Source organism: Nuphar pumila, chromosome 6, assembly GCF_984573655.1.
Source record: "Nuphar pumila chromosome 6, dmNupPumi1.hap1.1, whole genome shotgun sequence".
NCBI classification, from domain to species: domain Eukaryota; kingdom Viridiplantae; phylum Streptophyta; class Magnoliopsida; order Nymphaeales; family Nymphaeaceae; genus Nuphar; species Nuphar pumila.
Window position 1 is genome coordinate 291,048 of NC_143254.1, and position 19,273 is coordinate 310,320.

At 38.1% G+C, this 19,273-nt stretch overlaps 1 protein-coding gene across 2 annotated transcripts in view; it reads left to right on the forward strand.

The window, feature by feature from the left end:
* Positions 1-1,807: 1,807 nt before the first annotated feature.
* The window catches only part of LOC149833578 (uncharacterized), a 75,390-nt gene continuing 57,924 nt past the window's right edge, over positions 1,808-19,273 (forward strand). Inside the window, exons 1-7 of one of the 2 annotated variants that reach the window (XM_090009761.1) lie at positions 1,808-1,940; positions 8,587-8,692; positions 12,044-12,327; positions 12,523-12,628; positions 12,744-13,109; positions 13,201-13,280; positions 13,386-13,510. In XM_090009761.1, the coding sequence (XP_089865887.1) occupies positions 1,861-1,940; positions 8,587-8,692; positions 12,044-12,327; positions 12,523-12,628; positions 12,744-13,109; positions 13,201-13,280; positions 13,386-13,510 (1,147 nt within the window). In that variant the 5' untranslated portion in view covers positions 1,808-1,860. The remainder of the gene's footprint in view (positions 1,941-8,586; positions 8,693-12,043; positions 12,328-12,522; positions 12,629-12,743; positions 13,110-13,200; positions 13,281-13,385; positions 13,511-19,273) is intronic. The other variant, XM_090009762.1, reaches the window with a different exon arrangement.

Below are 19,273 nucleotides of genomic sequence, written 5' to 3' on the forward strand. Positions count from 1 at the left end.
AGGATTCGTGACTATTATAGCACTTTTAGATGAATTTGCTCTTCTTAAACCTCAATAGGTTGAAAAAGCTATTGAAACGAGGCAACGTCAAATAGAGACAAAATAATTATTTTAATTTCTTCACGGCCTCCGTCCCGAATTTGAATAAGAAGATCTTTGCTCTATAGAACCTCTCCTCATCCTCTTAATGAATCACTCATCGAGCTTGGCCAAGAAGAAACTCGTCTATCTATGAACAACTTGATAAAGTATATGTGGTTTCTAGACTGAGAGCTAATGTAAAATCATATAAGCCTCTAAATTTTGGAATGAATAACTATGATGGAGGAATAAAAATTGTATGTCATTTTTGTAATGAGTGAAGACATATCAAATCCGATTGTCCCAAGCTTAAGTGAAAAGTGACTTTCATTGAGAAAAAGACACCCAAAGCAATGAAGAATTAAAGATGGATGAAGACATTAAAGCATTCATTGCTCAACTTACAGAAACTCTCAAACAATTTATGAAAAACAACTCTTTCACTTTATCCACTTTCGGTGTCATCTCATCTCCTATTGGTATGTCTTCTTGGATTTTTGACTCAGGTGCTTCTCTCTGTATGACTCTGAATGTCACCCTTTTATCTGAACAAATCACCAATTCTTTTAAATATTTTGTTTTTATCATCGATGGTACATCTATAGATGTTAAAGAAATATGAAACCTTGAAAAAGTTTTGAGCAAATCAAAGTTTTTTTTTGTTTGAAAAATTAGAATTGTTCTAAAACTTAATTATTTTTTTTTCGATATCTCAAATATCCGATCATAATTGTAGATGAAATGAAATCCAAGTGAACAAGAAAAAGGCTATAAAGAATGCACAACTACTCAAATAAGAAGCTACTAATGAGCAAGATACAAAAAAGAGCCACAAAGGGCTAAACACAATTTTAACAAACAAGAACACATAATCGTAAACACAACCTAAACCCCAAAGAATTAATCACCAAAACCTCAAACCTCAACCCTAAAAAACTAAAGCCCCTAAATCCTCAACCTTAAACCCTAATGCTCTGTCCAAAATTCTTTATCCTAAATGCTAAAAACTATAACCCATAAAAGCTAAATCCTAATACCTTACATTGCAAAACCCTAAAAGCCTAAAAGGCAAACCAGAGAAAAAGGTTATATTTGGATATTTCTTTGTAGGAAAGGATGATACACTTGTTTTAGTGTACACATGATTGTGATATCTCCCAAAGAATTGGGAAATTCACAAAAATCTATTATACAGTTTGGACGTTTTGAAGTTAATAAAAACCTAAATTTAAAGCTAACTCTGTATACTCTTAGACGACATTTGCAATTTGAATAAAGAAGTTTCAAACTATGTCAAACATCGGTAGTATTATTAATTTATTTTGTTATATCATTAGAATAATATATATGATAGTGTCTATATCTTTGACAGCATTGCAATTGAAGGCGACCCTGTATTTTCCTTTTTATAATGACTGGGAAACCTAACGTCGTGTGTCGGTCTGATTCTAGCGACGATGGAACTAGAAAATTAAGGAGGCTCTGGAGTACGATGGAACTAGAGAGAGTCATATTACATCATTCGGAATTATAAGGATTTGTCATTAATGGCATATTTCTAGCGACAAAAAAGCCAGGACTGCCCTGCACAAGTACAACTAAGACAAACCAAATACCGTCATCATCAAAGGCTTTAAGGCGATTACCTAAAATTACCCCAAACCAAAGGGGTAGGAGGCAACATGCCCAAAAACTACGCTGGTGAATGTGGTTTTATCGTTCAACTGGACGAACACATGCACCCTCACACCCACGGTGACGGAGGAGGAATAGGGAGAGATGGAGTCTGACACGGATTTCCAGACCGCAATATCCAACGCCATGCGCCTTCGCTTGCCGGACTTCAGGGAGCAAGCTGAGTAAGTCACTGGCGAGTTTCCTCCTTCGCTCATTCGCCCTCCCTCTCTCTCACCTGTCTCTTTATTAGTGAAATTTTGTTCCGGCGGACTCCCGTCGGAATTTCTCGCTGTTTAGTTTTCTTTGTTCTTTATTTTGGTCTCTTTTGTCGTGCATCGTCGGCCTAGCGTTTCCCTGGTTCCCGTACACCGCTTTGGCCGGATCCTGAGGGGGGGGGGGGCGCTCCTTCGGGAGGTTCAGTTCAGAAGCGATCGGCCCTTTCCCTTTTCTATGTTCCGATAGTTGACCGATTGCCTGCTGAGCTTCATGTCACTTCGATTTACCCACGATGTTTAAATCGTCAGCAGACGACCGAATTAGAAGCTAAAAGAACCTTCCTTATCCCTTCCTTCCCCAGGCTTGGCAGCCGGTCGCACTTCACTAGTAACAATAAACTCACCCTTTCCGATTGATATGGCATGCCCGTATATACAGCAGACAGGGGGCTAAGAATATATACCCGAACGCTATCAATGCTATCAAAGAGGTCATGGCAGTGCCCATCCCCCTTGGGCATTAACACCAACATATGTGGAACCTTGGTCTTCTGCCTATTTGTCTTATGGTCTTCAATCTGCCTCCAGCTGCATATTTGACCGTCTAGTCCCGAACTTGGAAGGGAGATCACATACAGTGTCCCAGTCAAGCACATGATTACCATCATCCTCATCAACATACTATTGTTGTCGCCTTGATCATACGTGTGAAATGCATTCGTAGTATTTTTTCAACAGTCCTTTCATCTTGTTGTTATGTGAGTTTGTATCTTTTGTTCTCCCTGCAGCTTAATCATTGTTACATTACGAAGTGCTCCAACTGTAATGGACACTATTTAAATTTTGTGGATGGCGTTGTAACATAAAGGATATGGACTCTTCTTGCGCGTCCAGCACAAGGCATAATACAACAGGAACACTAACCAGAAAAAATCATCCCCCCCTCCTCCTTGACCTTAGTTATGCTTTGCCTGTATGTTTTCGAGCTGTACTGGACACTATTGATTTTTGTTGGTGGCAGTGTGTAAACACCCCAATTTTTTTTTTCGCAACGATCACACAGTGTAACTCAAAGTATATGGACTCTTCTTGCATGTCTAACACAAGTCACGACTCAACAGGAACACTAACGATAAATTAGAGGAAGATTATTATTAATAATTTTGACTTAGAAGGTTGGTATTATAACTCGTGTGTGTTGCTAAGTTCGCTATGCTCACCAAGTATCCTTTATTCTATTTAGGCACTTAACAGAGCTGGCGGAATTAGGGCCCCCTCCCTTTTACAAACAGCTTTTAACCAGCCCAAAGAGGCCAGAGGCCTGTTCATATTACTAGGCAGTTATGCAACCACCCATATACCAGTGGGCCTTGAACTTGCAACGTCCCATCACATGGTGACTTGCACAAACTGCTCCTACAAGATGGTCGGAGCCCCCCGTTGGTATTTAGGCACTTAGTTGATGAATGACTTTTCTTTGTAAGGACTTTGAAACCCTACTAGTATGCACCTTGAATCAGGCATTCTTTCTACTGTAATAGTCTCTTTATGTGTATCAGGAGAAGAAAAATGCTTGTTGAATGTATTGAACCGTGAGCACTGCTACTTGCTTTTGCTTCAGAATGAATAAGAACTAATGGAGGTCACCTTCTTTTACTACAGCAGCATCTTTCAATACAGGCGCTGGAATGTAGAGGTTTTCTATTTCAATGAATTGAACATGAATCAAGTTTTTGTCTCCTAGACAAAATGGTGCAGCACTTGAATATAGTTTTCTACCATAATGAATTAAACACAAAAAAAGCTGTTGACTCTTAGAAAAAATGGAAAACACTACCTATAACTGGAAAGTTCTAGGTTAATAAAAATACCTAAGCTATTGCATTAGTAATTTGGTGCTTATTTTTAGTGGTATAAAAGTAACTTTTACTTGTGCAAACTATTGCTAAACTACTATTCATTACCTTTTCAAAATCTAGTTGACTTGTGTTTTTTCTCTCCAAAAAACCGCTAATATCCCATATAAGTAACAGCATAATTTTAAAAAATGTCACTACCTTGGGGGTCTGTTGGCAATTTAAGTGTGTTGAGACCAGTGTTATCAAAAACGCTCCTTGAGGGGTAAAGGGCGCGCCTCTCCTTGAGGCGTGACCCTCTGTGCCTCAAGGCACAAATTTTTTTTTACAACAAGACTTCTGAGACATAATCAAAAAGATTTTTGTAGGTTAATCTCATATATTTTCCAGTTATTTCAGTTATGTAATACGTTTCTTAGTATATTACTATATTTTAACTTTTGTTGGTTAATCTCGTATATTTTTCGATTATTTCAGTCATGTAATTAGTTTCTTAATATATTTTAACTTTTGTTGGTTAATCTCATATATTTTTCAGTTATGTAATCAGTTTTTTAGTTACTTTTGTATGTTAATCTCATATTTTTTAGAATAATCTCATATATTTTAAGTTTTGTAGGTTAATCTCATATATTTTTCAGTTATTTCAGTTATGTAATCAGTTTCTTAGTATATTTTAACTTTTGTTGGTTAATCTCATATATTTTTCAGTTATGTAATCAGTTTTTAGTTACTTTTATATGTTAATCTCATATTTTTTAGAATAATCTCATATATTTTAACTTTTGTAGGTTAATCTCATATATTTTGCAGTTATTTCAGTTATGTAATTAGTTTCTTAGTATATTTTATCTTTTGTTGGTTAATCTCATATATTTTCCAGTTATGTAAACGGGTTCTTAGTATATAATTTTTTTTTATTGGTTAATCTCATATATTTTTCAGTTATGTAATCATTTTTTAGTTACTTTTATGTGTTAATCTCATATTTTTTAGAATAATCTCATATATTTTAACTTTTGTAGGTTAATCTCATATATTTTCTAGTTATTTCAGTTATGTAATAAGTTTCTTAGTATATTTTAACTTTTTTTGGTTAATCTCATATATTTTTCAATTATATAATCAGTTTTTAGTTACTTTTATATGTTAATCTCATATTTTTTACTACTTATTTGAGATTTTCTATTTCTTATTGGTTGTTATTTCATCAATAAAGCATTTCTTTATTTATTTGTATTTTTAGATATTTTTTAAAGTTTTCAAATTTTTTTTTGAGGCTTGGCTTTATGCCTGGAGGCTTACGCTTTACGCCTCGAGGCTTACGCATTATGCCTCGAGGCTTACACTTTACGCCTTACGCCTCGAGGCTTACGCTTTACGCCTCGGGGCTTACGCCTCACCTCAGTTTTTGGTGGAGCGCTTCGCTACGCCTCAACGCTTTTCACAACACTGGTTGACACACTCCTAACTTTAAACTGAAGGGTTAAGCTTAACCAACATAGTGGTGATGATGTTGTTGTTGATGATAACGATAAATCAACATGACCCGACCAAGTCATGTGTCAATCACAACTGAGCGAAGACCTGTGTCTAAGTGTTTTTGAAATTGCTATCATGCCAAGGAGATGCACCACTATAGTCTATAGTCTATACTAATAGTTCAAACTTGGATACAAATGAGCCTTTTATTTGGATTCATATCATTGGCTCATTCACTCCCTGCATCAGAATGGAGTAGAAAATTTCTTATAAAATTCTCTCTTTGTGCTAAAATGTGATGGCATGTTGGCTTCTATTAGTTGAGGATGAAGTGATACATAAAAAAATAGGTTCAGTGAGGAGGACAATGGTATCCTTGTGTTGTGACAAGTCTATCTGCTTGAGGATGCCCAAATGATCATTAAACTCCACATGGTCAAAAAGAGGTGAAATTTGGAAAATCCAAATGCAACTTATCTTTGTAAGGGCTTCTACTCGTGAAAAAGGTGTCACAGAAATTTGATAATTTTATTATATATAATATGTTTTCATGAATCTCTAAATAAGGGACTTTGGAAAATTTGAAGTTCAAAACTCTAGATTTACCTACACTGTCCAACACTCTTGGATTCAAATTGGTCATTGAGAATGAAACAAAGTAATTTAAAAAGTCACCCAACATTTTGCTTATTACATTTAGTCACCTGGTTTTATGGTTTATGTTTCGAAGACATGCTTGGTCCTTAAATCATTCAATTGACCTTTATTTAGGAAAACAAAAGTTGCTAAATGCTTGAACTGTATGATTTGTTTAAAATAAGATGATAAGATGGCATATGCTCGTTTCTTTTATAAGAAAAGGGCGAAAAAATATAATTTTATACATCAGATATATAATGCATTTAAATGGAGCAATCCGAATGGTGGGTGGCTTTTTTTAAATAGCTAATAAGTTAGGAGGTTTTTGTAAATTACTGAATGAAATAACATCGTAATTAGGACTCCTTACATTTTTGGGACAAGAAAAACCTCATGCAATAGTTAAAAATTTTAGGTGGATCGTAGTGATGAAAAATGATAATTTACTGCATTTATGTGGCACATATGTTGTTGTTGATGGATCTTTAGATAAGGACATTCTTGGTTCTAAAGGGACGTTTAGGGTCAAGTCTGAAGCATTGGAAATGCAAAGTTCACTTATTTGCTCAAGGATATGTATTGTATTATGATAAAATATTCAATCCTTTGTTGTTTATGATAACCAATAGTACACATATATGTGTGCATGTATATATTTATGTACGTGTGCATGTGTGTGTGAAGAGCCCACATTGTCGCACCTCCAATTTTCTTGTAACAATGCAACCTATCCGATAAGCTAAAAGCTATACTTCTCATAGTGTTGATGGATAGGACCTCCCTTTCATCCAATTTGAGATAATCTTAACCAACAGGTATCTTCAGTCCATGTTGTAAGTATTGTAGTGTATCATACAATAGCTATGATACACATCGTGTATTTAAGAAAAATGATGTGATACATACTCGAATCATGATACACATGTGTATCTTGTGCATCTAGGATGCATTATACAATACATTGCCCCCTCTCCCCCCTCTTTTGAGACATAGAAGTCCCCTCAGGGCTGTTCATACATTTTGTTAGAAAGCTTAAGAGAGGCACTCCTAGATAGCTTGAGGGTGACTTTGGAAGCGATTTCTTGTAATAGGAAGAGGGATTTAGTGTTTTTCACTAAAGAAGTGTATTTTCACACGTTTTTGATGTAAAAATCTCCATATTTCTTCTATTTTTAAAGGTTGTAAAATAAAAAACTTTTTTACTGTGGTTTTCTTTTTTATTTTGATTCATAGACATGAGGAAATAGAGACCAAGACGTGGTACATTAGTTGACAGAGGAAAACATTTAAAATGTATATCTATTGTGGTCTCAAGATTAGCAATGGGATCAACAACTGCAAACGCCAACTCCTAGGACCGTGTCACTCTTCGCATCTTTGAAGGAGTGTTAAGGATGAAATAGGAGAGGGTTTATGAGTACGTAGACCAAGGGAATATGCTGCGTCCTTATTGCAAGAGCCGCAACCTACAAACCATGAAAATGAAATAATCATCTCAGATTCTGAGAATGAAAAAGAAACAATCATCCTGGACTCTGATTGTAAAAATGAAATAATCATCCCAGATTCCTAGGATGAAAATAAAGTGTTCGATAAATGTCCATTGATATCTTCTTGCCCATTAGAAGATAATGTTTAAGATGCAGTAAAGTAATAGAGCTTTACCGTCTACAAATAAGTATTTGAAGTAGTTAGTGACTAGTCTTAGGTTTAGGGGCCACAAGAATGAAGAGATTTGTACAACCTTAAGTACTTTGTGATTTTTCTTTTGTTTATAGATCAAACTATGAATCTTGTGACATGTTAGCTTAATTTCATTGTTTAATATGCATAGTAATTCATTATTTGCATTTTCTTGTGAAATATGCATGCATTCATAGCATATTATCTTTAATATCGGATGTTATGTCTTATGCAATTCATAATTGTTTGATATGTGATATTATGGTTTTATCTTACACTATGTATCATTGTTCTTGTGTTATGATTTTTTATAATTTTTTTTTTTTGGATTTTAGTTTTTTATTAAAAAATGATTTTTTACAATATGATATGATATGTATCTTATTTTGGGCCCTGTAAATACGGGATTCGATACACTTATTACAACCTTTCCTCGAGTATATTGGGGAAATGATCTTTGAAGGACAAGTCTACGTAAGGGGTTGACTATAATACTTCTAATCCTTCTAATTGTAATTATGTTTTCCATTGTAGATTGGGATAGCCATATGCATAGAAGATTAAAATAAAGATACCCTATATTCTTATGGAAAAAACTTAATTTTTGTAGTAATAGAAAACAAAGAATGCCATCAAATCCATCACTAGACCTTGTAGATTCCATAGTTATGACTCTTGACCTTTGTAGACAAAATATACAACCCTTTAATATTGTGATGGCAGATGATGCCTGCTTTGCTCTCCATCCATTTTCAAAGGTTTGATCTTTCTTTCCATTTCTATGTACCTGTCTTCATTGAGTTGAGAAGATTAAGCATTTTTGATGTCTGGTATATACAGCTTAAATCTTCTGCGTTGCTAAACCAGCCTATCAGAAAAAAAATGTTGCTTTTTGTAGCTTGCAACACTGGTTGTTATTTGTTGAATAGATGCTTACTCCTTTTCTTTTGCAGTTCTCTAACTCTGGAAGGTGTTCGAAGACTTCTAGAAAAGGATTTGGGTCTAGAAATTTTTTCATTGGACTTACATAAAAGATTCATTAAGCAATGTCTGCATGAGGTACCTTGAAATTGTGAAACTTCTTCTAGCAGCTTACAAAATTGTGGCTTTGTTTTGTTACATGAGTGTGCCCACATTTTCCTTAATGTTTATAAAAGTATTATTCAGCTCTGCGTTTGTGTGTGTGTGTGGAGGGGGAAGGGAAGGCTCAACTTTGGCACCTAGCACCTGGAGGGAACACACCTGACACTGATGCAGTGGGGGTATCGTGGTGCACGCGACGCAACGTGGGTGGCTTGCAACAACGCACACGGGTGCTGAAGAAAGAGATTCACGTCTGTTTCAGTCGTGTGATATGCCGAGGTTGATAATGAAGACCACCGTGAATGCACAGTGGTTGATATTTATTTTGCAATAACAGTCAATCTAACAATGAAATGAATTCAGAAAAAGAAACAAGTGGATACGAAAACGATAAATCGAAAATGCTGAAAAGGGACTGCTGGAAAGGTAATCAGAAAACTCAGAAAAACCAAAAGCTGCAGTGATCCAATCTTCTCCGTCTGCACGCAACCCTAGACTGGGCCTTTTAAAGGCTGTAGGTGGACCCGGGTCTCGGGTCCGGTCTGGGACCCGGATGGGACCTGGAGCATTCTTCATGCTGCTGTTGGGTCTGTGACGTTCCGGACCTGCTCTGCATCAGACACCTTTGAGATCATTGTACTCTCTAGTGGCGCCATCGATTTTCTAATGCTTCTGTTAAATGTTAAACAGATTTGGCCCTGCAGATGTCATTTCCATGGTCTTTTTGGTAGAAGACATACCTAAGATAAAATTTTTGACATGTACGCAGGTTTTTAAAGGAGCCAATGGCCCATAATGTACCAAAGTTTACCTCCCCACACCCCCCCCCCCAAAAAAAAAAAAACAAAAAACAAAAAACAAAAAACAAAAAACAAAAGCAAATATCTATTAGATCCAAAACATGTTTCCTGCTAGTCAACCACAACAAACACCTCTACAGGGTCTGATTGGCTACATAAAACTAGCAGCCATGAATTGTCACTGGAAAGTATTCATTAAAAAATTCTGGTATTCATGACTAGATAAAACTTACAATCGTGTCTTTTTGCTATAATGTATTTGCTCAACAAATTTGGTATCAGTGAGTAGAGGTCACCTACTCATGCATTTTGAGGTACATTCAACCGTGTGGATGGCTTTTTCATGGTTATTGACCATGGCAAATGCTTTGGTCAGGGAATTCAAAGGTCATAATATGTATTGAAGGACTTGCTATATGTGAAATACATTTGCAAAAATCAGGTTTTATCAGCTGATTTTTTTGCTGATCAGACCCGCTTTTGGCAATACTGATGTGATGTTCAAGGAAAATTGTTGTAGGCAGGGAAAGCCAAAAAAGAGGATACTGTAAAACTTTCAAACGTAAGATATGAAAAAGGGAAAGAAAATATGCTAACAATAATATTTCCTTGTATTATAATACTAATAATATCATAATATTACCCTTAACGATTGAACATTTTGGATTTAAAAAAATGAAATTAATATGTTAAAAAATTTCTGGAGTAAAAATTCCATTACTACTGATGCATGTAGGTAAAGCATCTGCATGGTTGGATCTATTTAAAAATGCACAAGTGAGATCACTGTAATAGAGATGTATGCATGCGTGCATGCATGTATTGTAGTCACTAGTACTGTTCTCAGCTATTTCTTGGGAAAATATACTTATCTAAAAATGAAAAAGTAAAAAAAAATTAAAATAAGAAAAATATATCTCATGGATATTTTATTCGAAAATTAAATTTTAAAATATGAAAAGAAGAAAAAAAGATCCTTTGAAGATGTAGTGTAAACAGTTGCAATCATGTCAAGATACTATCTCAATACTTTCAATGTAGCGGCATTTTGAAAATATTTGAGTATTTTCCAATTATTTCACATTCTTTGAAAAATCCATCTAAAATCTGTATCTTTAGAATATCGTCGGTATTGGTGAACTAGCTGTATGTACATGAGCTATGGTATTTGCACTTAAGTCTTAAGTTCAAGAATTGCTCCAACATTAAGCTGCTGTGAGGATTATTTAGGAAATAAAGGGTGAGTTTGAATTTAGGGTTGACTAGGTACATGTGAATCATGTGATTGCATAGGAAAAGCAAAAAGCTGTGAGCCCCATAGTTTCTTACAACCTATATAAATGGTAAATTAAATTATGGTGGAGAATTAGAGTGAGTCCCATGGACCCTAAGCAAGAATTCTCATTTATAAGAATTCTTACTTGGTGTGTGTGTGTGTGTGTGTGCAGTGGGGGTTGGGGTTGGGGTTGGGTTGGGTTGGGGAGGGATATGATTGTCTAGGTTGGCAATTAATTTTTTGTGGTGATTGCGGGACTGGTGGGGTGGGTGCGCACATGTATCATGGTTGTCATTCTTGGAACTTGGTAACGGATTGGCCGCACCTGACTCGGTGACTCGGGCTAGTCAAGTTTTGTTATTTAAGTTATTAAAATAAATAGATAAACATACATTTTATAAATACAAAAGCATTTTGCAAAGAGTATATTCATTTGAAATGTGGAATTCTCATATATCTATCTGTATATATAATGTAATATAAATATAACATAAATATATTATATATATATAATTATAATCACAAATCTTTTTTGAGATATTCTCAGCAAATAAATATTTGTAGATATTTTTAAGAAAATGAGATTTTCTTAAGATCTTGACAAGTTAGACAATCAAAATATAAGACATAATGATTAATGAGAGAGAGAGAGAGAGAGAGAGAGAGAGAATAGTTTCACATAGATGTAAAATGATGGGCTTATCACAATCTATAAAAAGAGACCCTCCTTCCTTCACACTTCACAACTCACAAGGGCCTGCCCACATTATTTCAGTGGGTTCCAACTTGGAAAAGTAAAAATGGAAGTAAAAGCCTTCCATCTTGGAAGAAGTTAAAAGTCTCCATCTTGGAAAAAGTAAAGATGGAGGCAAAGAAAAAAAATCATTTTTTTTGTAATTTTGAAATGACCATGATTTATGTTGTATAATTTATATCTTTTGCTTGAACCAGCCAAGTCAATGTTCTTGGCCGAGTTTAATCATAACCAAGTCAAGCTGTTGTTTTGACTCAGCTACCCGCCAATACGAGACAACTTGGCTGATGCATTGGTTGACTCACCAAGTTTGCCAACTATGATGTGTATGTGTGCATGCATACATGCACATGTGTGTGCACTTGCATGCATGTGTGTGTTTGATATGACTGTTGGAGGTTGAGGGGCATGTGTAACGTGTTAGTGTATCATATTTCATTTTTTGGGTTCTTTGCATTTTTATATACAAATTGTCATGTTTTGATTCTTGATACTAGTGCCTCCATGATTTTTCTGGCGAGGATGCATCTAAGAATCTGGGGGAGGAAAAGACAGGAATCTCAAAGGATTGTGAATCTCTTATTCTGAAAAGGGGAATAGAAAATGCTAACTTGGCAGATGAAAGGGAAGTAGATACCTTGTCAATTTTGTCTGGAAAGACAGCAGTAGATGAGGATCTGGAGGCAGATCACAGTGTGGAAGAATCTGAAAAAGTAATAAATGAGGACGTCGTACATGAGGCCATCCACAAAAGGGATTCATATTTTAAGGCTCATTCAGAGTATGTGACTTGTGGTTCTGTAAACTCTCATTTTTTGTGTACTTTTTGCTTTTACCATCAGTTTTTTTAAAATTCAAATTCAGCATCTTTGGAGGACATTGAGTACCTTGATGTACAAGCTGGTAATATTCCTCTTTTAGTATTAAAATGATCTTCCAGTGCCATGACCAATTTCTCACTGATATTTGCTTTCAGAACTGTCACTTATTTGGGTGCTCGTCGCTTGCTTGAAGAGGATCTTCAACTTGATAAATTTTCTCTTGATGCTTATAAGAATTTCATTCGTGAGAAACTAAATGAGGTTGGTCTTTTTCATTCCGGAAGCAATATAAGTAATAAATAAGTATATCTGCACGTTTATATTTATTTTACTCACTGGATTAATTTTTTAATGTTTTGTTTGTTGTGTTTGCCAGGTCTTGGGTTCAGTTGTTGAATCTGTGAATGGGTCAAAAACCAATCATCCTCGTGATGTCTCCTCTGCTAAAGAAAGTAGCAAGAAGCCTAAAAGGCTTAAAACTAAAGAGAAATGTTCAAAATCATCAGATTCAGATAATACTCTTAGTGTGGTTGAGGATAATGACATACAACTAAGAAAAGAAAAGAGCCCAAATATTCAGAAACTAAGGAAAAAAAAAACTGAAGCATTAAAAGTATGCAAGAAATCAGGTGAGACAAGCAAACAAGGAGAACCAAAATTAGCTAAACAAAGTGAGGGAAAACAAGATGATGAGGGCTCTTCTGAAGATAGTTCTCAATCATCACATGGGAATTATGTCAAGGTTTTATATTATTTTATCTTTCAGTTTGTTACTTTCCTGGGAATTTAGTTTGTTATGAAGTTCCTTAACATTTAAGAATGTTGACTTGCAGGAGAGAAAACAGAAGTCATCCATGGAACATGGAAAGAAAATCGAACACCTAAAAAGTATAATAAAATCATGTGGAATGTGGTATAGTTTTAATCCTTCAGTTTTCATTTATATATGATGGAGAATCGAATCCTGTCACCAGGGTGTTTATTGAATTTCCTTCGTATTTAATTTGCTTGCTATCAGTGTTCCACCATCAGTATACAAAAGAGTGAAGCAGGCTCCTGAGAGCAAACAAGAGTCAAATTTGATTAAAGAGTTGGAAGATATATTAAGGAGGGAAGGGTTGTCTTCAAATCCTTCTGAAAAAGGTAATGTCAACTGAAATATTGACCTTTACAAGAACTGCACATGATTGTCTTCTATTTGATTAAAGGGTTGGAATATGAAGGTGAATCGAGTGGTGGTCTTCTATTTTTATTAAAGTTTGTTTAGAAAAAAAATAAAAAAGTGCCATGGGCCAGCCTGGTGGTTGACTCATGGCTGGTCTAAGAAAATGCTGGCTCGGGTTTAAACCCGGTCTGGGCCAAGCTTTGGTCCAAAAAGCAGGCCCATGTCTAGCTCAAATGGGTCAGGCCACCAGCTGCCCAACTCGTTGGCCACCCTAGCTTTGGCCCAATCTCTGTATTTTCTCTTCTTTCAAAATATTGTTTTTAATTGCTTGTTGCCCCGTGGTATCTCTTCATAGTCAGTTTCCCCCTTATTCTTCACATTGTGTTCTTTTGATGCATCTAATTACTTTATTTTCTTCTCGGTGAATTACTTTTTTGGTTATCTTGGGGCAATAGTTTCTTCATCACCTCTTTGGTGACAATGTTTCTTCATCAACTTCTCTTTTAGTGTTTGACCTAAGGCTCTCTTTTTGTTAGGGGGTTTCACTGAGTGATGTCCCTTCTAGGTGTCTCCTATCAGATAGGGTTGTTGCGCTTGACTTGTATTGTAACAACCTATTTTTTTTTTGTTTGGATCAGATCAGATCCAGATTTGGACCTGACCCGGATCCAAAGGGGGGACAGGCGGTCGGGCACCCCGACCGCCTCTCTCGTGCCTTTTAAGGTCACGAGACAAGGGGGGGGGGAGATTCTCGAAACCTCTCCTTTCTTCTACGCTCTCCCGACTCTCTCTCCCTTACTGTCTCTCGTCTCTCTCACTAAGCCCTCCTCTCTGTTCCCTCTGTCACGACAGGGGAGGGGCCGAGCCCTCCTCCCTGCCTCCTGTTACGGCAGAGGAGGGGCTCGCCCCACCTCCTCTCTGTTCCCTGCTTCTGTTACGTCAGGGGAGGGGTCGAGCCCCTCCTCCCTGCTTTCTGTTACGACACGTCTCATGACGGCAGGGGAGGGTCGAGCCCTCCCTGCTGCCTCCTTTGGTCAGGGGAGGGGTTGAGCCCCCTCCCCGCACCATCGTCTTCTTCATCTCTCCTCCTTTTCAGTCGACAGGCTGGCAGGGGCGACGCCTCCTGTCGCCTGTGTCCGTCTGGTTGGCAGGGGGTGATGCCCCCCTGCCGCCTGTTGTTGATCGATTGGCAGGGGTTTCCAGCCCCTGCCCCTCACTCTCTTTCTCTCTTACCTTTGGCCGGTAGGGGTTGTGGCCCCTACCCAACGTCTTTTGACAGGACGACAAGGGCATCGACCCTGTCGCCTGAAACTTTTGGATCGGCAGGGGCTAAAGCCCCTACCTGTCGTTTCTGGTAGGTCGGTAGGGGCTGGAGCCCTGCCTGTCCTTTGTCGACAGGGGCGACGCCTCCTGTCGTCTGCATCTGTTCTTCGGCAGTAAGGGTCATTGGACCCTACCTCGCATTTCTTCAAGGTCGGCAGGGACCGTTGCCCCCTGCACCTTGTTTGTTTTTTGGTAGGGGGTTTCGCCCCTCTGCCTTGATCTTGCTGCCTCTGCTTCCCTTACGTCAGGACTGCGACAGTGCCCCTGACCTTATATTTTGGTATTAGCTTGCTAAGATTGTTACTTTTGCCGCTCGTGCGACGGACCCTGCTCGCGCTCTGCGACCCCATCCGTCCACCGCTTACACTCGCAGACGCCAACAAGCTTGCAACTCTCAAAGGTAGGGAAAGATTGCACGAAAGACTTGGACAATTGAATTAAGTTCAATTAACTAAAAAGAGACCATTAAATAAATATATATATATATATATATATATATATATATATATATATATAGAAATATATATATTTTTACGAGTACACATTTAACTCAAGGACACGGTTTCGTGATCCTTGTCCTTTACTTTGCCGTTGCGTATCGCACAAAGGTTTTGCGTTGCACTCCTGTTTGCAGTCTTTACTTTGCCGTTGCGCATCGCGCAAAGGTTTTGCGTTGCACTCCTGCTTACTGTCTTTACCTTGCCGTTGCGTTTTGTGCCTAGGCTCTTGCTTTTGCATGTGTTGTTACTGCCTTGCTATTGCGGATGATGGCGCTCAGGTTCTCGCTCATTGCATACACGTTTGAGGCATCCTCGTGGAGGATGCAAGAGACATCTATCACTCCCTCTTGTGACAAGAGTTCAGTCGGGAGCTGGCGATACACTTTCGTCTAAAGAGAGGGATACCTCGCAAGGATTCTGGCTCTTCGTGTGCACAACCCTGCAGAGTCGACTTGAGATTTTAGGGAGCTGCGCAAAAGCATTAAAGACTGCTCCAAATTGAAGCATTTGGAAGGATGTGACTGGTTGGTTCTGCTCGCCTTTTTGGCATATCTCGGGTGATCCCGATTTGGGGGTTCGAGCGAACTTCTTAGCTGGTGTTCTGTTGAAAAACACGTATCCCGTCTATCGAGGCCGGTATCGAGTCATGCGAGACATGTAGATACCTCGATAAACTTTACATCTTTGTGAAACACTCCTGTTGAGGCTTCTATTGAGGAGCTATACCCCCCTTCATCTTAGAGTACTTGTAGTCGTGCACGACACGTCTAGTACTGCGATGATTGGATGAGACGGTCGTGCGACCTCGAACAATGCTAAATGCACAATGCTGTAATCACATAAATGACCTCACATTCGCCTTCACAGGCAAGATGCTCGAGTGGTTTAAAGACTACAGCATAGGATGGGTCGTTAGTTAAGCAACCCCTAACGCACCCATTCGCTTCTGGTTGTTCTGTCAAGACAAGAGAGAGGACAGAGCGGTACAAAACTCCAATGGACAGGTTGTTAACAACCACCCCACGGGCAATGATCCGGCCTCCCCAGTCATTGGAGTTAAGGGGAAAGGGGCTACATTAGTTAGCTCAACACTTCTGCAGAAGTTGGATGCATCCGTGACATTGCCTCCTTTGGGGAATCCTCTCTCGACTAAAGCTGACCCTTTAGGAGCGGACTCAACTAGCTATTCAGGTTATTAAAAATACATAAAATAACAGACGCCCGAACTAGTCTCAGTTGTTTCTATGTTTTGGCTGCGCATACCTGCGGGCCAGTAATATCGAAACATAAAGTCTGTTCATACTGGTCGATCGCTTGCTGGCTCAGTAGTTCAGTATGCTACTCGTTGAGCTGTGCACGCCTGTCAAGGAGTTACTCTAGTTGGTTAAACTGCTTACGCAATTCTTTGCGGAGTAATAAGGAGCTTCTCATACTAGTTAAATGCTTATAATAATAGCATCATGCCAGTTGCTACATATTAGCATATGACTTGCTTTATCCCTTGGTCGAACTGTTTGGTGCTTATTGTAGCGTAGCACTTGTTGGCTTGCATCTCTTATGATGGATGTGATTGCAGATAGCTCGTAATCTACGAACTGATGGCAACTAGGATTGATGTGGCCGCTTGTCTTATAAGTTGCTTACATATTGTGATATAACCGTTGCCGTATAATTGCTTATCATGTATAACTTATGAATGACTTGCGATGCAATGGTTTATGCCTTACGATTAATTTAATTACTTGCTGATGGACTGAGCCATATTATGGTAATTGTATGTTTTACGAGCATTGTTACGAGTGCTTGTCTTATTCAGTTGATTTGTTTGGCTCTCAGATAGAGTTAGTTACTCTTCGCCTATAGAATCAACTGGATTGCCATATCTGCGTGCTCTCATGTGTCGTTTACGCATGCTTTGAGGTCCTATTTGAGGATTGCAATATTCTTTGTGGCAATAATACGATGCATATTGCTGATATTCATGCTTGTGCCCATATTGTGGCTACTGACCCAAGAGCGGTCAATTGTTCGGAGCAGTCGATTGTATAAATGCGTGTATCACTGAGTATGGTATCTGTCGAGGACTTGATCTCCAAAGGATTATCTGGGAGGGCGTGTATGATCAAGACCAGGTACCCGACTAGAGTGGTAGATTTCCTGTGAGAAGTGTATGGTCCAAGACCAGGTATACCATCTAGGGCGGAATTCTTTGTGAGGTTATACATTTCCCAGACCAGGTGATCCAGCGTTGATCTTGTTGATTGTAATAGTGGCTATCGACACTGAGAGCGGTCATTTGCGTTGATGCGTGTATCATAATGATTTTCATTGGATATGACATTTGTTGGGGACCGACTTCCGAAAGGTTTCGCTGTGAGGTTATACATTTCCCAGATCGAGTAATCCGGCTAGAGCGGTAAAATCTCTGTGAGGATATACACTGTCCACGAGCAGGTAGCCGCGAAGTCGGTGAACTCCTGTGAGGAAGTGTATGGTCCAAGATCAGGTACACCCTTTAGGGCGGTAATTCCTTATAAGGTCGTATATTTCCTGGACCGAGCGATCCGACGTGGATCTTGTGTTTTTGCTTACCATAAAAAGTTATGGCGAGCTGTGATGCTCTTCTGAGATTGTTTAAGATAGCAGTTATAAATTTATAGCTTCGGCTTTCTGTTTTAGCATGATTACATGCACGACTTAGATGTGAGAATCAGATCGTTAGCGATTTGAGTTAGTGATCATGTTTTGGACCTTCCACGGAAGGGTGGGCTTTTCTTCAGTTGCACTGCTTCCTTGCTTTGAACTACTTACTCGCTTGCACTGCTTACTTACTCGCTTACATTACTTACGCATTTGCGCTGCTTACTTACCGTTTGCACTGCTTACTTGTCGTGCACTGCTTACCTGTTTAACTGCATATCTGCTTTAAACTGCTTAGCATACTGAATTAAATGTACTTAATTCAGTTTCCTGTAGTCTCTCTTGTGCACCTACTAGTTTTTCGCAAAACTAACCCATTATATGGGTACAGGTGATGATTAGGTACACTACGGGCGATAACGCGATTGCAAGATGACTTCAAGGCTTCTTCTTCCTGCTCTTAGCTCGCGTCCTGGACGTTTTGAGTTTGTAACGGATTTTCCTTGGGATATCCGAATCTTGTGAGTTTTGGTTCTTTTAGCTAACGTACCCAAAGTTGTTAGCTTGCCTTATGATTTATCAAAAGAAAAATCTTCCGTTGATTTCATAAACAAACTCTGAAGGAAAGAGATATTTCTAGTCTCTTGCCTGTTTTTTTCTGAAAAGGTTCGCAAGTTTGAAATTTGGGGCGTTACATGTATAATAGAATTAACTATTAAAAGTTTTGAAAAGAGTTGCTTGTCTGCTTCATCATTTTGATGCTCCTACATGTAGGATGTTCTTAGCTAACTTATTAGAAGACAAAGATTTATGCAATTTGTATTTGGAGTAGAAAATGGAGATTGTCCTTTATTGGAAATGTAATATATGGTTGCAATGCCCACGGACAATCCACTGTATGTCAAGTAGTCAAATTATTGTGAAGGATCATGGAACTCTAGAGGTTGAAATGACACGACCTATGACCTTGTGCAAGAATAACCAATCAACTGTATGAATTGCTTCAACTTTGGTTTATTATCATAGAACAAATCACGTAGAGAAGTTTGACACTTCATTCAGAAGAAGATTTACAACAATTAATTTGCAGGCCATACACAAATGTTAGAACAAACTAGAAGATATTTTTCATTTAAGCTATTAGCAAAATGAGACCGGATGACATTTGTAGTAACTTACTATTTGATATCTTTGTCCCAAATTGAGTGCGAGTGTTAAGAGTGAAGGGTAGTTTTGTCTTTTTTTCTTGTAATATTGGTCTACATCAGGACTTTTTTT